Below are 17,522 nucleotides of genomic sequence, written 5' to 3'. Positions count from 1 at the left end.
GTCTCCACGCCTCGCGGTAGTAACCAGTGCCAATCGACACAGACGTGTCACATAGCAGAGACCTGAGCTAATTCCCCGGCCCTGTCTCCTCACCTCCCCGCTGGCAGGGCAGGGCAGGGGGTCAGTAGGGACGATGGCGAACGGCTGATCTGCCCGGAGGCCATGCCAGACCACACAGAGCTGTGAGCAAGCCAGAGGCGGCACGTACCCAGCAGAGATTTGCTCCTGCGGCTCCTCAGAGACCATGAACCCCCCCCCGCCCCTTCTTGCTACACCAGCCTGGCCCCCCCAGCCCTCCAGGGCCAAGCCACAGTGCTGGCATCCCACGCTCAGGTGGGAACCATCAGGCAGGACTGGGGGTGCTTTTTGGATACGGATAAACATTCACGTGGACAAAGTTCATCCCTTGTAACCACCGTGTGAGCTGAAGCCAGCAGTTAAGGGCAAGTGCACAGGGTGCAGGCACTGGCTTCCCAGCGCAAAGCTGGTTTTCGGCAGCAGGAGGTCCCAGGAGGCACAGGGCGGGTGGGGACAGCAAAGCAACAGTAGCCAAAACAGAGCTGGGACACACACAATATCCAGTTATCTTTAGTCATGCAGACTGTGAGAGAAACACACTCAGAACGGGGCAGGCGGGACACTCCACAGACACTGGAAACTCCCTTTCAGCCAGAGAAAAGGGCAGAGTGGATGCCCCCCCCGTCCTGGCTTGGCAGTGACCAGGCTGCGGGCAGAGCTGGCGCTGGGCACGGCGAGGCACTGACTCACCCTGCTGAGATACAGGAAGGAGGCGGGCGGCCAAGGCCGCTTCTCTGCCAAGGAGCAGCCCTGATGTGCAGGGCTGAACGTGGGAGAAAACACCCAGAGTGGGATCTGCTGGGGGATGAGGGTCTCGGAAGGCCAGGGGTGAGCCAGGGAGGGAGCCCACGGCCCATCCACGCAGCGTGCTGTCATCTCTCCTGCGTGATCGCGTGAGCTGGGCATTTAGAGAAGAAAAGCAAAAAAAAAAAAAAAAAAAGCAAGCATGAACGGTAACTGTGCTCCCTGCCCAGGCACCGAGACCCCTGCCTCCAGCCCTGCCCACCCCCTGCCACGCGTGGCAGAGCTCCTGCGGGAGCAGAGCACCTGCGGTCAGGCACTGCGGGGTACCGAGCTCTGCCCGGGGCGGCTGTGGATGTGAGGGGGAGACCCTCTGCAGGGACCCTCCTTGGGGACCAGGGACCCTGCATGGGGACTCTCTACGGGTCCCGGGAACGCAGAGACCCTCCGCGAGGACTGGGTACCGTGCATGGGGACCCTGCTCTCCACGGGCGCCACGGACCCGGCACGGGGACCCTCTGCAAGGACCCTCCCTGGGGACCGGACACCACCACCCCCCCCCCCGCGCCCATCCTCGCCGCAGGACTCCCCCAGCCCGGCCTTCCACCCCGGCGGCCCCCCGCCGCGACGAGCAGCCGTGGGCCGGTCCCGCGGCCGGGCAGCGGCCGGCAGGCGCCGCCGCGATGCCGCGGGGCTGGGCGCGCTGGCACCGCCCCGCGCAGCGCCGAGCACCGCCCCGCAGCGCGCAGCATGGGCGAGCGGCGGTCGGCGGCGGGGGGGGCGGCCGCCCGGCGCTGAGCCCAGCCGCCCCGGCCCGGCCCGACCCCATCCCGAGCCGGTCGCAGCAGCCGCCCGCCGTATGTCGGGGCCCGGGGCACAGAGCCGCAGCCGGCGGCTGCCCGGTAAGTGCCGGCCGCGGGGTGCGCTTGGCGGGAGGGGAGAGGGGCACCGCACCGGGCGGGCGGGCAGGGCTCGGGCTGCCCGCCTCCCCCCCCCCCCCGCAACACCCACCCGAAGCCCCTTGCAAAGCAGCCATGTCCCCCCCTCTTCCACCCCCGGAGCCCCCAACCCCGGCCGCCCCCGAGCCCCCGCCGCACCAACCTGCTGCGCCGGCACCGCTCCCCGGGCTGCTTTGGGCAGGGGCTGCCCGGGAAGCTCCGCGCCTGGGATGGGGGTGCGGGGGGGGCACCTGCCTGGGAAGCGGCTGAGCTCGGGGACCTGTTGGGCCACGGGCTCGTTGCGGAGTGGCATCGGTACCCCTCGGAGCCCCCCCAGGCCCCCGGGAGGAGCGGATCCCCCCGCACCTGCGGGGTTTAGGGGAAGAGGAGGCTGAGCAGAGCAAACACGTTGGCGAGCGCGGCAGGGTGAGCGGCAGCCGGGGTGACAGGGGGCTTGCAGGGGGCCAGCCTGCCACGGATCCGTGCCGGGGCTTGCACGCCGTGCCTCGGGCACCGCGCTGCCCTCCGGCTTTCTTGTCCTCACGCTTCTTTCTGTACGAATCGAAGCAGGGCCCCGTAAATAGCAGGGTCTTATGACACAGCCTCTGCTGGGGAAGGAGCTCTGGGCGGCAGGGATATTTTTAGTGCTGAGACGCAGGGGATTTGGAGATCGCTCGAAGGAGTGCAGGCGATGAAACCGCAGCACAGACAGGGGTTACGAGGTGCCGTGGCCTCCCTCTCTAGTTCCAGCCCCTTCCCTGCTTTTCCCAGCAAGTGGCTCTGCCAAAACCACTGCCTCCCTCGCACTCGCCTGGTGCACTTCCTCTCACCGGGGCTACGGTTATTTTTTGCTCTGCTGCAACACGAGGTCAGACGTGCTGATTGAGAAAAGACTGTTCAGGGAATTAACGCTCAGGCAGCCGGCGTGTCCAGGCACCCCATCTCCGCACAGCCTGACCCTGCACGATTCTCCGGGGCATTCCCAGCTCTCTACACCAGCTGCTTCTCCCAAGGCTAAAGGAGCCGAAAGCCCTTGGGATTTACCCTTGTCCCGCAGCAGTTTTGCTGGGGCAGGGTGATAGGGAAAGGCTTGTGATCTCTGCAGAGCCTCCTGGAAGATGCTGTGGCAGCCGAGGAGCTGCATCTTCCCCCCACCTGATCTCCTCGCAGCACTGCACACAGGGACCGGGAGCACAAGGCACAGTCCAGCAAGCCGGGCAGCGGTGGGGTGCTGCTCTGGAGGAGCAGGGTCAGGGCATCGGGCTCTGGGAAAGCGCAGGGAGGAGGGCAAAACCCAGTTGGGCCAGCGTGCCCCAGCTCTTTCATTCACCAGGGAACTGGCCCATGCTGGGAGCAACCCCTCGCTTAAACTCTGCTCACCTCCCCATCACCCCCTGTCCCTTTCCACAGCCCAGATTATTTTTCAGGACCTTCTTTAAATCTCTCGAAATCTCTGCAAGGTATTGCAGAGCCGTGGCCTCAAGAAGAGGCCGTCCCCATCCTCTCTTGGCCTTATGCCTCCACTAACAAGCCTTCTCCCACTCCCAAATACACCCCTCCTATTCACCAGCACGGAGAGGGGGTTGTACCGGGATCCCGCGGGCCAAGGAGGAATGAAAAACGCATCCCCTCCCAGCGGAAACGCAGCCAGAGAATTGAACCGTGCTCTGCTCCTGGCCCGGATGCTGGGTTGGAGAACACCCTAAGCTGGTGCTCCCAGCACCCTGAAGCCCTGTCTGGCCCTCAGCCCATGCTAACTGCACCCCAGGAATTGCTCCTCTCCCAGCCCGCTTCGGCGAGGGTGTGGATGGGAGAGCTCGCAGCGGTTTGCTTCACAGCCAGCCTTCCCACGCCTTTCCCCACCACGGCGGTGGCCATGAGCCCACACCACGTGAGGGCTGGCTCCTCGGCGTGCCCTGGCAGGGCAGAGGGACCAGTGGGGCCAGCATCCTCGCCCACAGCCCACCCTGTGGGCAGCTGCCCAGAAGCAGGAGAGAAGGAAATCCCTGCCTACATCTGCTGGGGGGGGATCCTGCCCTGCCCTGCCCGCCCAACCTCTGCACCAGCGTTTGGCCCCTGTTCCTCTCTGAGCTGCGGTGGCTAATAAGCCATAGGAGCCGGAAGGATTTGAAGGCAGCGGGGCGCCTGGTGCCGTCGCAGCTGCGCTGGGCGGTTCAGCCAGCAGGGAAGAGCCTGGCTCTGAATGCTGATAAGCCTCTGGCCCCTTGGCTGAGCGGGCTGTAGTAATAACCATGACAATAGTAATAAAAGCCAGGCCACCAGCAGGTACCGACAGATCCCCCACGGTGCACAGGGGCCGCATTGTGTGTGCGAACGTGTCCCGCGGTGGGAACATGCCAGCCGGATGAGACAATCCCCACGACTGACAGCCAGGGAGTGTGACCGGCCGTCACGTGGGGAAGGGCCGCGGCAGGGAATGCCGCTCTCCTTTATTTCCCCGGCGAGGGTTGCTGAGAGGCGGCTACACTAGCAGGGCTGTTCGCTCTCCCCAGGCCCGGAAGAGCCCCGGGAGGGGGGAAGGCTCCGTCCCCGACTCTCACCGCGGTCACGGGTCAGGCAGGGCCAAGCACAGCCCAGCTGCTGTCTCCCGCTGCCGGCGTTCCTTACATAATGGGATCTCAGTGCTCGTGCCCGACTCCCCGGCGAGAGCTTGAAAACAAGTTCATAAACAGGTCCTGCTAATTTCTCCCACAAGAGAAATCCCGGCGCCCACAGGAATGCTGCCACCAGCACCCATCCTGACTCTCCCCAAGCACCCTTACCCTGAGTATCGGTCACATGCCAGCGAGAGATGGCAGTGAGAACATTAGTAATGGCACAGATCAGCCACGCTCACGGCACTTGGGGCAGCACCCGCTAGCATTTTGGTTTATTTTGTATTTGCACTGCAGGAGGAGTTAGAGACTCTTCTTACCTCCACGCTGGGGTCCCTTTGGCAAGATGCCGTACGGAGAGCTGGTCTGTCACCCTGAATCCGGGAGCCAGCACAGCCTCCACCCTGAGCCCAGCCTCCCGACGGCTGGAGCCCGATGGGCTCTCCTCGGTGTGGTGAACTGCAGCAGTTTGCCATGGATTCGGCACAGCTGGGCTGGGGGGCAGAGCTCTGCCTGGAACAGACAGGGCAGGGCTGGCTCCAGCTGCTGAAGGGAACCAGCTCCATAATGAGTGCCGCGGTCACCCCCTCCTTGTCCCTGGCTCCATTCTCTTTTGCAGGTAGCGCAGGGGAGGCAGGAGGTTTTTGCCTTACCCCAGCGGCACTGGGCTGCAGCCGCCGGTCAGTCTTGCAAGGAAAGCTTCACCGGCATGGTGCATCCACCACCGCAGCTGTTAGCCTGGGTGCTGCACAGCACACCGAGCCTCTGCACCAGAGCAGGCACCCAGTGCTTAGGTCAGACATACCAAGGCAAAGGCCCCTTCAGGCAGCCAGGATCGCCGCCCCGGGCATCACAGGAAGACGCTGAGCAGACAGAAGAGGACCAGAGCCTCTTCCAGAAAGCACATGGTGACTGGCCCTGAGTCACAGTGCATCCCTGCACTGTGGTGTAGGCACAACCTGGCCTCCCAGGGGAGGCGCCTGCAGACAGTGGGGTTTAGCTGAAGGATGCCCCAGAAACGGGGTGCAGAGGAGCCCTGGAAGGGCTCTCGGGAAGATGTGACATTGATCTCCAGGACATCTCACCAGGCCCACCACCTCTCTCCCGTTTGGGTCCTATGCTGGTACATATTACTGACAGTCAGCCCCCCTGCTGTCCTCGCCCCCAATCCTGCCAGACAGGGTGGGGATGGTGCTCGCTCTGTTGCCTCCTCCCCAGCCTGGAGGAGTGGACAGTTTGGGCCGTGCTCCGGCAGAGCAGAGGATGTTTGTTTGGTTTCCTTGGTTACTGCACTGCCTGCTCCAGTAATCACATTTTCCTTGTGCCGGCTGGGCCAAGAGCAGCAGAGAGGAAATCTGGAATGGCTGAGGTCAAACACCAGCCTGGGAACAGCCGGGCCACCAGCCACGGCCCCTGTGTGCCACTTGGGCCCTTGCTGTTGCGGGTACCCAACCCGAAAGGGACATACCAGGCCCAGGGATGCAGCAACAAGTTCCTTCAGCGACAGCCCGAGGGCTCCCATCGCTCTCTCCCGTGTGAGCTGGGGACACAGGCACCAGTGTTGAACTGCAGGAAGAATTACAGGAATGAAAATGTTTGTGCAGGCAGAAGCCAAGCTGGCTGTGCGAGCGGGGGATGTGAAGGGGGGAGCCTGCGAGCGTGGGTGCGGCCGTATTTATAGTGACGGTGGCTGCAGGGGTGCGCATGTGCGGGGGTGATAGGGTTGCTGATGCCTTTTATTCCTTAAGCATCCCTCAGCCCAGAAAGCCTGGAGCACTAACGCCAGTTCTTGTGCCTGGGAGTTTCCCCCTGCTCGTTAGCGTTCACAGACAACCCTCTGTTTTGTAGCAAGGAAACTGAAACTTGAACATGTGCAAACCGTGGCTGATCTCATAACACCCCCCTTTCCCCCCTCAATAATTCACTTCAGCAGTCATGAACGCAGCATATGAGCTCCCCACTCCTGGCTGCCCTGCATCTCGGAAGTGAGATCTGAGGCTCCAGCACAGCAAATGCTGGTGACGCTGCCGTTCCAGTGTGTAACATCTATTCACAGTGACTAAATCAATGTGCGCTGGTAAAGCAGAGCAGAAGGGAATCACCTACCCTCCAGCACGGCCGTACTGCCTGAGCTGGGACAGGCAGAAGGGCTCAGACAGCCCTGCCTGGTCCAACCCTCCTCACCTTTCTCCCCAGCCGACATGGAGCAGGCGCAGCGGAGCCTGGATGCAGAGCAGATGCAGCAGCAGCAGCTGAAACTACGGGACCGGCAGAAGTTCTTTGAGGAGGTTTTCCAGCATGACGTGGATTTCTTCTTCCCTATGTCTCACCTGCAGATAGAGCATCGGAGACGTAAGTGCTGCGGGCACCAGCACGGGGCTGGGGGTGTTTCAGGAAACAATGACACAGGCGTTAGAGATCAGTGGGACATCCCCAGTCTAAAGGCGGCCGGGGACATGCATGTCCTGCACAGGACCACACACACTGCGTGTGGGTGTGCTGTGGATTACTCACACCACTTAACTGAAGTCACTGCACATGGGTACCCAGCCTGGCGCCCTGCATAGTCACTGGCTTCAGACAGGCTCCTCCAGACAGCAGTTTGGGGCAGTGAGACAGCAGGGGCTTCCAGAGGGACGTTTTAAGGAAACGTGATTTTCCTGGGGGCTTCTTACCGGCAAGTAGAATTCAGTTCCCCATGGCAAGGCTGGCCTCCCTCCTCGGGGTCCTGCCTGCACAGGGCTTGCGGTGCCCTTTGCCTGGCACTAGCACTCACCTTTTCACTGGCCTCTGTCTCTGCAGCCCCCTTAGGCAGCATTTCCTCCATGGAGGTGAACGTGGACATGCTGGAGCAGATGGACATGATGGACCTGTCAGACCAGGACACCGTGGACGTGTTTCTGGGCTGTGGGACAGAGGAGACCAGCATTGCTGGGCCCCTGCCAGGTACGTGCAGTCCCAAGCCTTTTGCGGGCCAGGCTGGGAGCCCTTCCTGCCCCCAGTGCCCACATTGGCTTGTTCCTCAGCCCTGGCCACCCTGCGTGCAGATCCACACACGCCCGTACAAAGACAGACACTTGGTGCTGGGGTCTGTGAGGTTGGAGGGACCTCACCCTGGGCTGGTGCATGTCAGCCGCCGCAGCCCAGATGTACAGACCCCTGTAAATACCTTATGCTGCAGAAGACAAGAGAGCCCAGGCACTTTCCAGAGTCCGTGGGGCAAATTCTCTTGTCCTGAAGCTCCTCTGGAGCAGCCAGTGTCATGATTTCCCAGGTCCCCACCGTGCTGCAGAGCTCACTGCACTGAGTGGGAAGGCTGCAGGACCCCTCCACCTCCCAGCCAGACCCCAGGGAGCTGGGCTTGGGTCCTGCAGGGAAGGCCTGGGGTGCCAGCACCTTCCTCCCCACAAACACACGCTGTAGTGATTCACCGAGGCCAAGCCAAAGGTCTTCTTGCCTGCTGCAGTCAACGGCCTCACACAGCACGGCTCCAAGCCGTGTTTCACGCGATGGAAAAGGCTCCACTGCCAAAAACGGGGAAGGAATGTGCGGCACTGCCCAGAGCCAAGCCAGGGGTGTGAGGTGGGGAACAGCCACGGCAGCCGCATGGGGAGCCGCCAGGAAAGCGTAGCCTGCCGAGGAATAAGACACGTGTATTGGAGGGGCTATCCGTGAAGCTAGGGAGCAAGAAACCTCCAGAAGCCTTTTTCTTCCTCTTACCGCTCTCTCCTCCAGGGGCAGATGCCAGCCAGTGCCCAGAGGAAATCACCCTGCAAGTGCCCAATGCAGCTGAGAGCAAGTCACGCATTTCCTCCACGTCCTCTGTCTCCACGGATCTGAATAGCCTGGACACCAGCGAGGAGGGGGCTGAGACCCCTGTGGTGCAGTCGGATGAGGAGGACCTGCAGGAGGACAGTCCCAAAGAGCAGGTGGCAAGAAGCTAGCAGCCAGCTCTGCCCTGCTCCCAGCCTCCTCCGTACGGACCTGCCAGCCCAGAGGAAGAAAAGCCGCTGGCGCTCAGTAAACCCCATCCTGGACTGCTGCCCTGCAGGAGGGGAGAGATGGTGTTCCCCTCCTCTCCCTCCGCAGGTTCTCCTGGCAGCCAAAGGAGAAGGAAAGGGGTATTGTAGGTTCCCAGAATTAACTCTTCAGGCTTTGCTGCTAACAATCCCTGCTTCACTCCCCTGAAATGCTCAGCGTTCCACAGCCCCACCATTCCCAGAAAGCCATCCCTTGGGATCCCAGCTCCCCCTGTCCTACTGACAAAGGTCCTGTCCAGACACGCATTTAACAATGGCATACAGAGAAATAACACTCCGATCTAAACAAGCAGTGGGTGTGTGTGTTATTGGGAGGAAACAGCACTGGGGGTGAGGGTTAGGTGGGGATTGCAGGAGGGAGAGCAGTGCAAAGCCAGCGTGCTAAGGGTGCCACGCAGGAGCAAATGAAGCCTCCTGTTGCACAGCCCAGCTCCAGCGCAGGGATGGTTCCTGCGCCCAGGGTGGGAGCAGACAGCACGGACCTCGGCAGAGAAGGGCGGCTGTTAGTGGAGCAGGTCACCATACCGAGCGACGCGGGTGCTGCCTCCAGGAGGGAGATAGATAGCCAGCGGCTGCGGTACAGGCACAGCTGACCTAAGCAGGGCTGCTGGTGACCTGTAACTACCCGCCATGAGTACACTGCGGGATTGCCCACGCAAACGGGCTGAGCGGAGAACATCGGCACACGCAGCACCAGCAGCCGCTGCTCCCCCAGCACAGCATGATGGCAGCAGCCCTGGCTGGAGGCTGCTTTAGAGGAGCGAAGGAAGAGCCATCAAAATGAAGCCACTTTGCAGCCTGCTACGCTTGCCCCCCGCAGAACAGGTCAAGAGGAGTCAGGCACAAAGCCAGCCAGAGGCCCGCTGCCACTATCAGTGGCTGCAGGCCAGGAAAGTGCAGTCCCTGCTTGGGCTGCATCAGCACAACCGTGGTCACCTCCACGAGGAAAGGAGCCTGGGAGATAAGTGACAGGAGCCAGGGAATGCTCCTCATCCCGGCTGCTTCCCAGGGGGTGTTCAGACCTTACTGCACGCCCTCCTGCGTCAGCCAACCCTTCGTGAGGCCGGCTGGAGTGCCCCAGTTATTCGGGAACGACCGGCCAGAGCGGGAGGTTGTTGTGAGCTGCATCGGACTGCCACCCCCAGCGCTGCCTTGCTGCGGCTGCAGTTTGCTTCCTCCTGGGGTGGCCTGAGGCTGGCCGGGGCTGGCAGCCGGTGGAAGCAGGGTGCTTCCGGATGGCTCTGCGCCCAGAGATAGACGCTGCCCTCCGGAAAGGAGACATCAAGGAGAGAGGGAGAGCAGGCAACAGCAGGAAGAGCTGGGAGGAGGAAGTCGCGGCGGGGACAGGCACAGTCCTTGCGGAGTCCTCGTGCCCGGCAAAGCCTTGCAGCGAACCACCCCAGCTCAGGCCGCACAAGAGCTTCCCCGATTTTAAAAGCCGGGGAGGGAGCCTTCGGGGAGCACTCCCCAAAACGGACGCCCTCGCTCCTAGGCTGGGGGCAGCCGCTGCCGGGTGCTCTCCCTCGGCCAGGCGCAGGCACAGCCAGGCAGGCGCTTCCCGCCCCCCCGAGCCGGGGCAGGCTCCAGGCTCCGGACCCGCTCCTTGCGGCCGCTCCTCGGCTCCCCGGCCCACGCGAGAGGGCGGACCCTCCGGCCCCGGGCCGGGCCCTCACCGTGAGGGAGGAGCCGAGACCGGGCCGGGGCTGCGGCGCCGCGTCTCCATGGCGACCCGGAAGCGGCCGCCATTGGCCGGGCGGCCGGAAGCGGAAGTCGGTGGCGGGGCCGGGGCGGCGGGATGCTGGCGGCGGCGGCGCTGCTGGTGCTGCTGCTGGCGGCGGGGCCGGGGCGGGCGCGGCGGGACGCGCTGCGGGAGGAGCTGCTGCTGAGCCCGCTGCCCGCCGGCGATGTGGCCGCCACCTTCCAGTTCCGCACGCGATGGGACGCCGACCTGCAGCGGGGCGCAGGTAGGGCGGGGCGCAGGGCGGGCCGCTATTGGCCGGGGCGCGGCGCAGGGGGCGGAGCTATTTCGCGGGGTGACGACGCGACGTGATGGCTTGCATTGGGTTGATGACGTTACCGCGTTGGGGAATGACGTCAGCGGGGCGAGTGACGTCAGGGGCGGGGGTGAGGTTGCTGTATCGGGGGGGCTGAGGTGAGCGGGAACAGGGCAGAGTGAGGCTATGGGGGCTGAGGGTTGCAGTGACATCAGCACGAGGGGGCTCGGTGCAGTGATGCAAGCAGGCTGCGTGTGACAATGCAAGCAGGGGTAGCACCAGGGGATGACATCATGTTTGGCCAGGCCCTAGTGTGACGTCAGGGGAAGGGGCCGGGGGGATGAGATGGGCAGGGCAGGGGCTAACGCTGCCCGCAGTCTCTCACTACAGGCTCTTCCCGAAGGCGCTGGGGCAGCTGGTGGCAGCGCTAGGCGTGCGGGAGCTCCACCTCGCCCTCACACAGGGCTTCTGGCGCACCCGGGCCTGGGGGCAGCCGCCCCTCCAGGCACCCGCCGGCGCTGAGCTCTGGGTCTGGTTCCAGCCCACCGTCACTGAGTAGGTACCCCAGCCATGGGTCTGTCCCTCCACGGCCACCGCTCCTGGGAGCTGTCGCCCTTCTCACACGAGGCAGCCACAGTGTGTGCAGGGGCCTCCTGGGTTGGGAAGTGTCCGCTGGAATAAAGAGCTTCCAACACCAGGAGCAGCTCTAAGGAAAAGCAGAATGTAGCCCCGCTCAGCACACAGGGCACGATGTGGTGCTGATGGCAAACCTTTGTTCACTAAAGGAACAAGTAATTCCCTTATGGTTTGTGATGACTAACCCCTCACTACATTAATATGACGGGGTTATATCTTGATCTCTTATCCGTGACTCACTTCCTTCGACTCCTGTCCAATACCTGTCACCATCTCCCTTAGCACAGGGCCCCTGGTTGAGCAGCAGCAGCTCTGCGTGGACTCACAGAGCTCTCTCCTCCCTACAAGTGGCCTGTTCCACGTCTGCCGGTCTGGTCAGCCTTCAAAGCTGCACCAAGATGTTGCTTTAGGTCTCACAGCCCCTTCCCCATACACTGCATGTCACCTCCCGCATGCTCCCTGCTCCCCCAGCCTCTCTCCTCACATACCAGCTGCACCCACCGCCGGGTCCCTGGCTGTGAGAAGCCCTGCCAGCCCAGGAGCTGCCCCTGCAGTGAATGTCCCCCAAATCTCATGCGTTAGAATAAAATACCAAGTGAGCTAGAGAGTGCGTGACCAGCAGCCTCTGTCTGCGCACTCTGTGCAGCTTCTGAAAGCCAGCGTGGTCACCCCAGTGTATTTATTGAATGTTACTGACTTGATACTTGTTGTTCCAAGGATTCAAGCTGCTGAGTAATCTCTGGTATCTGTTCTCACACAGTGTTGACAAAGCGTGGAAAGAGCTGAGTAACATCCTCTCGGGAATATTCTGTGCTTCTCTCAACTTCATTGACTCGACCAACACAGTCACTCCAACAGCATCCTTCAAACCCCTGGGCTTAGCCAACGGTGAGCCCAGCTTGCACTTGGCTGCCCGGCCCTGCCCTCTCACTCTTGCCTCTAGCTTTAGTTCTGCCCCGTGCCTCTGCAGGGAGTCTGGGCACAGGTCCTGCAACAACTCTGGGTCTGGGTGTGTACAACAGGGTCTGTTAACCTCCTCCTGGAAGCATTTCCTCTCCCTATGAATGAGGCTTGAACAGAGGAAACCCACAAGCAGTACATGGCAGATGCTCCCAGCCCCTTGTCTGTCTCTCTGAAAAATATTTTATGAAACAGTGAGGACTAGAGGATTTAAGGCACTCATGAACAAAATCTGCTAGAATATACCCTTACCTATTCTTTCCAAATCACTCTGAACAGAGTGGGATCTGTTCCTGATGGAGCTTGTGGCATTTCGGGCATATTGACAGGGTGGTGGGCTGTGGGGTACACTGTGGGGTGGAACAGGTCTGCTTCTGCTCTCATGCCTGTAGCAGTACCAGCCTGTTGACCCTCCACCTCCCTGCCCAGGGACAGATCACCATCTCCTGCGATATGCTGTCCTGCCCCGGGAGGTCGTCTGCACAGAGAACCTCACGCCTTGGAAGAAGCTGCTACCATGTGGCTCAAAGGTAATGGCAAGTCCTGCTGCCTCGTTGGGCCACTCCCAATGGAGCCGGGTTCCCGACAGCAATCCGGGAGCGTGCACTGGGAAGTCTCAGCAGGGCCTTTCTCTCAGTGGGAGCAGAGAACAGACCTGGGGCTGAGTTTCTCCTTTTCTCCCTGCAGGCTGGGCTCGCTGTGCTGCTGAAGGCCGAGCGCTTGTTCCACAGCAGCTACCACTCGCAGGCAGTGCACATCCGCCCCGTCTGCCGGGTAAGTGCGAGGCTCAGGGCTCCCTCCTTCAACACCCCCAAGAGAAAACCAGAGCCGCCTTGTGACACTGCAAGGTGACTCACCGGTTTGCCCAGCTCCCCTGCGCTGGGTTGCCTGTGTCTAACACAGCTGTCGTCCTGCTTCTCTGGTCGCACCTGCATCCCGATGGGATTGTTGCAGTCCTGGTGGAGTTCCAGCTCCGTCCTGGTGTCCTGCCCCTCCAGAAGGTGTGATCAGAGCCACCTGTCTCTCTCTTGTCCAGGATGCCTCCTGCCTGGCTGTGTCCTGGGAGCTCAGACAGACCCTCACTGTGGTCTTTGACACCTTTTCCAGCGGCCAAGGAAGGAAAGGTAAGCTCGGCGGCAGTGCGCTGTGGTCCTCGAGTGCCCCCAGCCTGCAGCACTTCACTCCGCCTGCCACTGACTTTGCTTCCCGCAGACTGGTCCCTCTTTAAGATGTTCTCTCGCACACTTACTGACGCGTGTCCTCTGGCATCGCAGAGCAAAGTCTACGTTGACATCTCCCCTAAGAACAAGGTAATGCTCACAGACCAGAGAACACCCCCTGCTCCCTCAATTCAGCCACTTCGTGTGGCTCTGAAACATCCTCGCCTCCACCACCTGCATGGCCGGGCCCCCCAGGAGCCCTCCAGGGCTAACGAAGAGGTGGTTTCCTTCCTCTGAGCAGGGCTGCGGGGATGAGCGGGGTGCTGTTAGTAAGAGTGCGGAGCTGGCCGTTGGGTGGGAAAGCTCAGGGCCAGCCAGAGGGGCTTTGCCCAGCGCTGCCAGTTACTTCAGGGGCACTTTTCCTTTCATGGTCCATTTGCTTTCTCAGGAAAAGGAGTTACTGGAAGTGACCCCTGCTCCAGCATCTGTACATGAAGCTATTGTCCAGGGAGACAAGAGAACCTATGCCGTCTATGACCTGCTGAGCCCCTCGCTCTTCAATACATCTCGCAGCCTCAATGTGCAGCTGAAGTGGAAGCGGCCCCAAGACAGCTGTGAGTGACCAGAACTTCACTCCACCTGCACCGCTGGTCAGGCCTCCAGGCCTAAAAATCACCTGGCATGGCCCCCTTTCCTGTGTCCTTCCTTCTTTCGCAGCGGAACTGCCGACACCCGTACTCCATGCTCAGCGCTATGTGAGTGGATATGGGCTGCAGACCGGAGAGATCAGCACTCTCATCTACAACACTCACCCGTACCGGGCCTTCCCCGTGATCCTGCTGGAGACTGTGCCGTGGTATCTGCGACTCTATGTGCACACTCTGACTATCATCACGAAGGGGAAGGAAAACAAGCCAAGTAAGTAAATCGTCCCAGGAGCACATGCCACCCGATTCCCTTGGCACAAGTCGCTCATTCCAGAGATGGTTTAGTCCCTCCCTTGGGCCCCAGTGATCACTGGGAAATTGGACTGGGAAACAAAACATCTTAGGATGTTTTCCTAGCCTTCAGTTCAGTGCTTACAGCAGATGGGACTTTATTAAGTCTGTTTTATAAGAGGCACATGGATGGTTGTCGTGGTTTAACCCCAGTCAGCAACTCAGGACCACGCAGCCGTTTCCCCCTCCCAGTGGGGTGAGGAGGAGGAAAGCAAAGGAAAAAAAGTAAAACTCGTGGGTTGAGATAAGAACAGTTTAATAACTAAAGTAAAATATAATACTAACAATAGTAATAATGAAATATAATAATAATAGTAATGAAAAGGAATGCGACAAAAAAAGGAGGGGGGGAGGAAAAAAAACCAGTGATGCACAATGCAATTGCTCACCACCCGCTGACCAATGCCCAGTTAGTTCCCGAACCGCGATCCGCGCCGCCCGGCCAACTCCCCCCAGTTTATATACTGGGCATGATGTTCCATGGTATGGAATACCCCTTTGGCTAGTTGGGGTCAGCTGCCCCGGCTGTGCTCCCTCCCAGCTTCTTGCACACCTGCTTGCTGGCAGAGCATGGGAAACTGAAAAGTCCTTGGCTTAAGATAAGCACTACTTAGCAACAACTAAAACATCGGAGTGTTATCAACATCATTCTCACACTAAATCCAAAACACAGCACTGTACCAGCTACTAAAAAGAAAGTTAACTCTGTCCCAGCCGAAACCAGGACAATGGTGTTTCATAATCCAACAAGGGTCTAAAGCAAAGTGAATTGATTTTTGTAGTAAAGGAGGCTCAATTTAAAACTGATGACTGGGTCTTATTTTGCATTTGTACCTTTCCTTATGAACACTCAAGTTTCATGGGTCATCAGCTCTAAAGACCAGCAAGATTTAGCTTTAACATACGCTTTTTGCTACCTGTGCATCTTCACTTGCCCAGAAAACATCTCCCAGGACAGTGGAGAGAGCAGGAGCACCCACCCCATGAGAGATGTCCAGGCAATGTGAGATTGGACAAGGTCCCCCCAGTGCCACTGACACGTCTCTTTGGGGTTAGGTTATATCCACTACCAGCCAGCCCAGGACCGGAGACGGCCTCACCTCTTGGAAATGCTGATCCAGCTGCCAGCCAACTCTGTCACCAAGATCACAATCCAGTTTGAGAGGGCCTTATTGAAGTGGACAGAGTACACGCCCGACCCCAATCACGGCTTTTACGTCAGGTAACGACATGCCTCAGCTCCTCATCCCCTTCTGGGCCTCGTGTAGGAGTTACTGCCCAGGTTGCTGGGGATGGGAAAAACTCTTGCGTCTCTGCTGGCAGGACTGACGCTAGCATGTCCTTTGTCTCCTTAGTTCGTCTGTGCTTAGTGCCCTGGTGCCCAGCGTCATTGCTATGAAGGACGTGGATGTGGAGGAGAGCCCTCTCTTCACCTCGCTGTGAGTGTGCCTGTGCTGGGGAGCGGGGCCGTACTGCAGCGCTGGCAGGCTGCCGGCCACTGTCATCCCATCTGGTGAGCACGAAGCAGCGGCCCTGTGTGGGCTGACACTCCCTTTCCTGCTTCCACTCTCCAGGTTTCCTTCCTCTGATGGCTCCAGCTATTTTGTGCGCCTGTACACGGAGCCGCTGCTGGTCAACTTGCCGACGCCAGACTTCAGCATGCCCTATAACGTCATCTGCCTGACCTGCACCGTGGTGGCAGTGTGCTACGGCTCCTTCTACAACCTGCTGACCAGAACGTTTCACGTGGAAGAGCCGAGCCGGGGCGGGCTGGCCAAGCGGCTGGCCAACATCATCCGCAAATTCAGGGGGGTGCCCCCCCTCTGAGAGAAACGAGGGCAGCCAGCGCTGGCCGCGGGGCTCCGTGGGGAGACCCAGGGAGCAGAGCGCTGCTGCTGCCTCTTGTCTTTGCTGGAAGCCGCCGCCTCCTCCTCCATTTTGCTGCCTGGATCTCTCTTTGGGATCCAACAAGCTGAGAGGTTGCTTCCGTCGTTAAGATGGAAAATGGCTCTAAGCCCATTGACTACTGAACTGCACTGCTACAGGATTGGGAAAGGTATAAGACTTCTGTTTGGGAGAGGAGTAATTTATGTGCTGGGAACAACGCTGGAAGTAAACTTGAGCTGTTTTGTACATTTCTGCTGCTCCTGGTTGGTTTTACTTTCTCAACCCCACAGGCAGAGGTGACCCTGTGAGAATCTGTGAGCGCTAAGTCTCTAGCACGCTACCCGAGTCAGCTGAGAGGAGATGCAGACGTGGTAAGGGGAAGGGGTGTGATCTGCAGCGAAGAGATGGGTTCATCTGCTCTACCATCTCACCTTCCACAACTGCCACGTTTCACAGCTCCCTCCTGCCACACTTCACCGCATTTGAGCCAGTTTGCAAATTAATTGTTGGCCATGGTGTACGTCTGTCCCCTCAGCCACGGCAAGGGTTTATTTTCTTTCTCAGGAAAAAGCTTCTCTTGCTCCCAGCTTCTATTTGCAGCATTTTGAAATCCCTCCACCTGCTCACCCCTCTGCTGCAGCACAAGATCCTCCTCTGCCTCCTTGGTATCATTTCTGCACGTCTGCCCAACGGCTCCCATGCAGCCACGGCGTCCCCAAAGCTTTGGGGAGCCTGTGGGCTCAGCAGACCCCAAGTGCTGAGCTGCAGCCGGCCAGGCTCTGCTGGTGGGCAGCAGTCTCAGCTCTCCCTGGGCTGAGAATGCAAGAACACCAGCACCACTGCGTTCTTCAGTTATTTTCATAAAATACAAGGTACCGCCTTGCCGCGGTTCACACAGAGCAGCGAGGGGATGCTGGTGGTGCTGCTCGGCCTCCAACGGTGCTGTTTTCAGGGGTACGTCCTTTGCATCTCGGATGTGGCTTTTGTGATAGGAACAGACAACTGCCTACAGGCAGCTAAACAAAGCACAAGGAAATCGTTAGAAGAAATATTCCCCGGAATCAAAGCAAAGCACAGCCAGAGGTCCTTTAAAACCTTCCGCTTGAACAGAAAGACCATAAAAACCCCGTTGCCTCCTGTCCTGCACAGAACAATCTGTTCCCACTGGCCTGGGATTACCTTTCATTTCCCTACCAGAGATGCCCTTCTCTCTGCACCTCCTTACGGATCCACTCCAGTGGATGGCTCCATGCAGCCTGCAGAGCTGCCAGAATACACGAGTTTGGGATGACCCCTCTCTGTCCCTGCTTGCTGAGAAGGACGCCACGGGGCTGGGAGCTCACGCTGCTTCCAGCCACACGACTGCTGCCACAGCTCCGCCAGCCAGGCTTCAAGCACAAAATGGAATTTCTTTATAGAAAGCTAGAACTACAACCAAACAAAACCCGAGCGAGCGCGCAGCTCCCGCAGCAGCG

The 17,522-nt window shown here is 59.9% G+C and overlaps 2 protein-coding genes across 3 annotated transcripts; both read left to right on the top strand.

Moving 5' to 3' along the window:
• The first annotated feature begins 1,609 nt into the window (after positions 1 to 1,609).
• DBNDD2 (dysbindin domain containing 2) lies at positions 1,610 to 8,695 on the top strand. Its single transcript, XM_050907403.1, has 4 exons — positions 1,610 to 1,721; positions 6,569 to 6,724; positions 7,175 to 7,318; positions 8,108 to 8,695. The coding sequence occupies exons 1-4, from the start codon at positions 1,679 to 1,681 to the stop codon at positions 8,314 to 8,316; spliced, it is 552 nt and encodes a 183-aa protein (XP_050763360.1). The 5' UTR covers positions 1,610 to 1,678; the 3' UTR covers positions 8,317 to 8,695.
• A 1,512-nt stretch (positions 8,696 to 10,207) lies between these two features.
• Positions 10,208 to 16,289, top strand: PIGT (phosphatidylinositol glycan anchor biosynthesis class T). Of its 2 annotated transcripts, none has more exons than XM_050907239.1 (12): positions 10,208 to 10,376; positions 10,784 to 10,961; positions 11,803 to 11,930; positions 12,432 to 12,532; positions 12,690 to 12,776; positions 13,039 to 13,126; positions 13,215 to 13,312; positions 13,611 to 13,776; positions 13,880 to 14,080; positions 15,217 to 15,382; positions 15,516 to 15,599; positions 15,735 to 16,289. In XM_050907239.1, the coding sequence occupies exons 1-12, from the start codon at positions 10,208 to 10,210 to the stop codon at positions 15,985 to 15,987; spliced, it is 1,719 nt and encodes a 572-aa protein (XP_050763196.1). In that variant the 3' UTR covers positions 15,988 to 16,289. The 2 variants fall into 2 exon arrangements, with proteins under 2 accessions (XP_050763196.1, XP_050763197.1); XM_050907240.1 differs by having other exon boundaries at positions 10,302 to 10,376; positions 10,797 to 10,961.
• Positions 16,290 to 17,522: the final 1,233 nt, after the last annotated feature.

Source organism: Gymnogyps californianus, chromosome 17 (genome assembly GCF_018139145.2).
Source record: "Gymnogyps californianus isolate 813 chromosome 17, ASM1813914v2, whole genome shotgun sequence".
Classification (NCBI taxonomy): domain Eukaryota; kingdom Metazoa; phylum Chordata; class Aves; order Accipitriformes; family Cathartidae; genus Gymnogyps; species Gymnogyps californianus.
The sequence above is the reverse complement of the archived record's forward strand: the minus strand, read 5'-3'. Positions and strand labels throughout refer to the sequence as shown.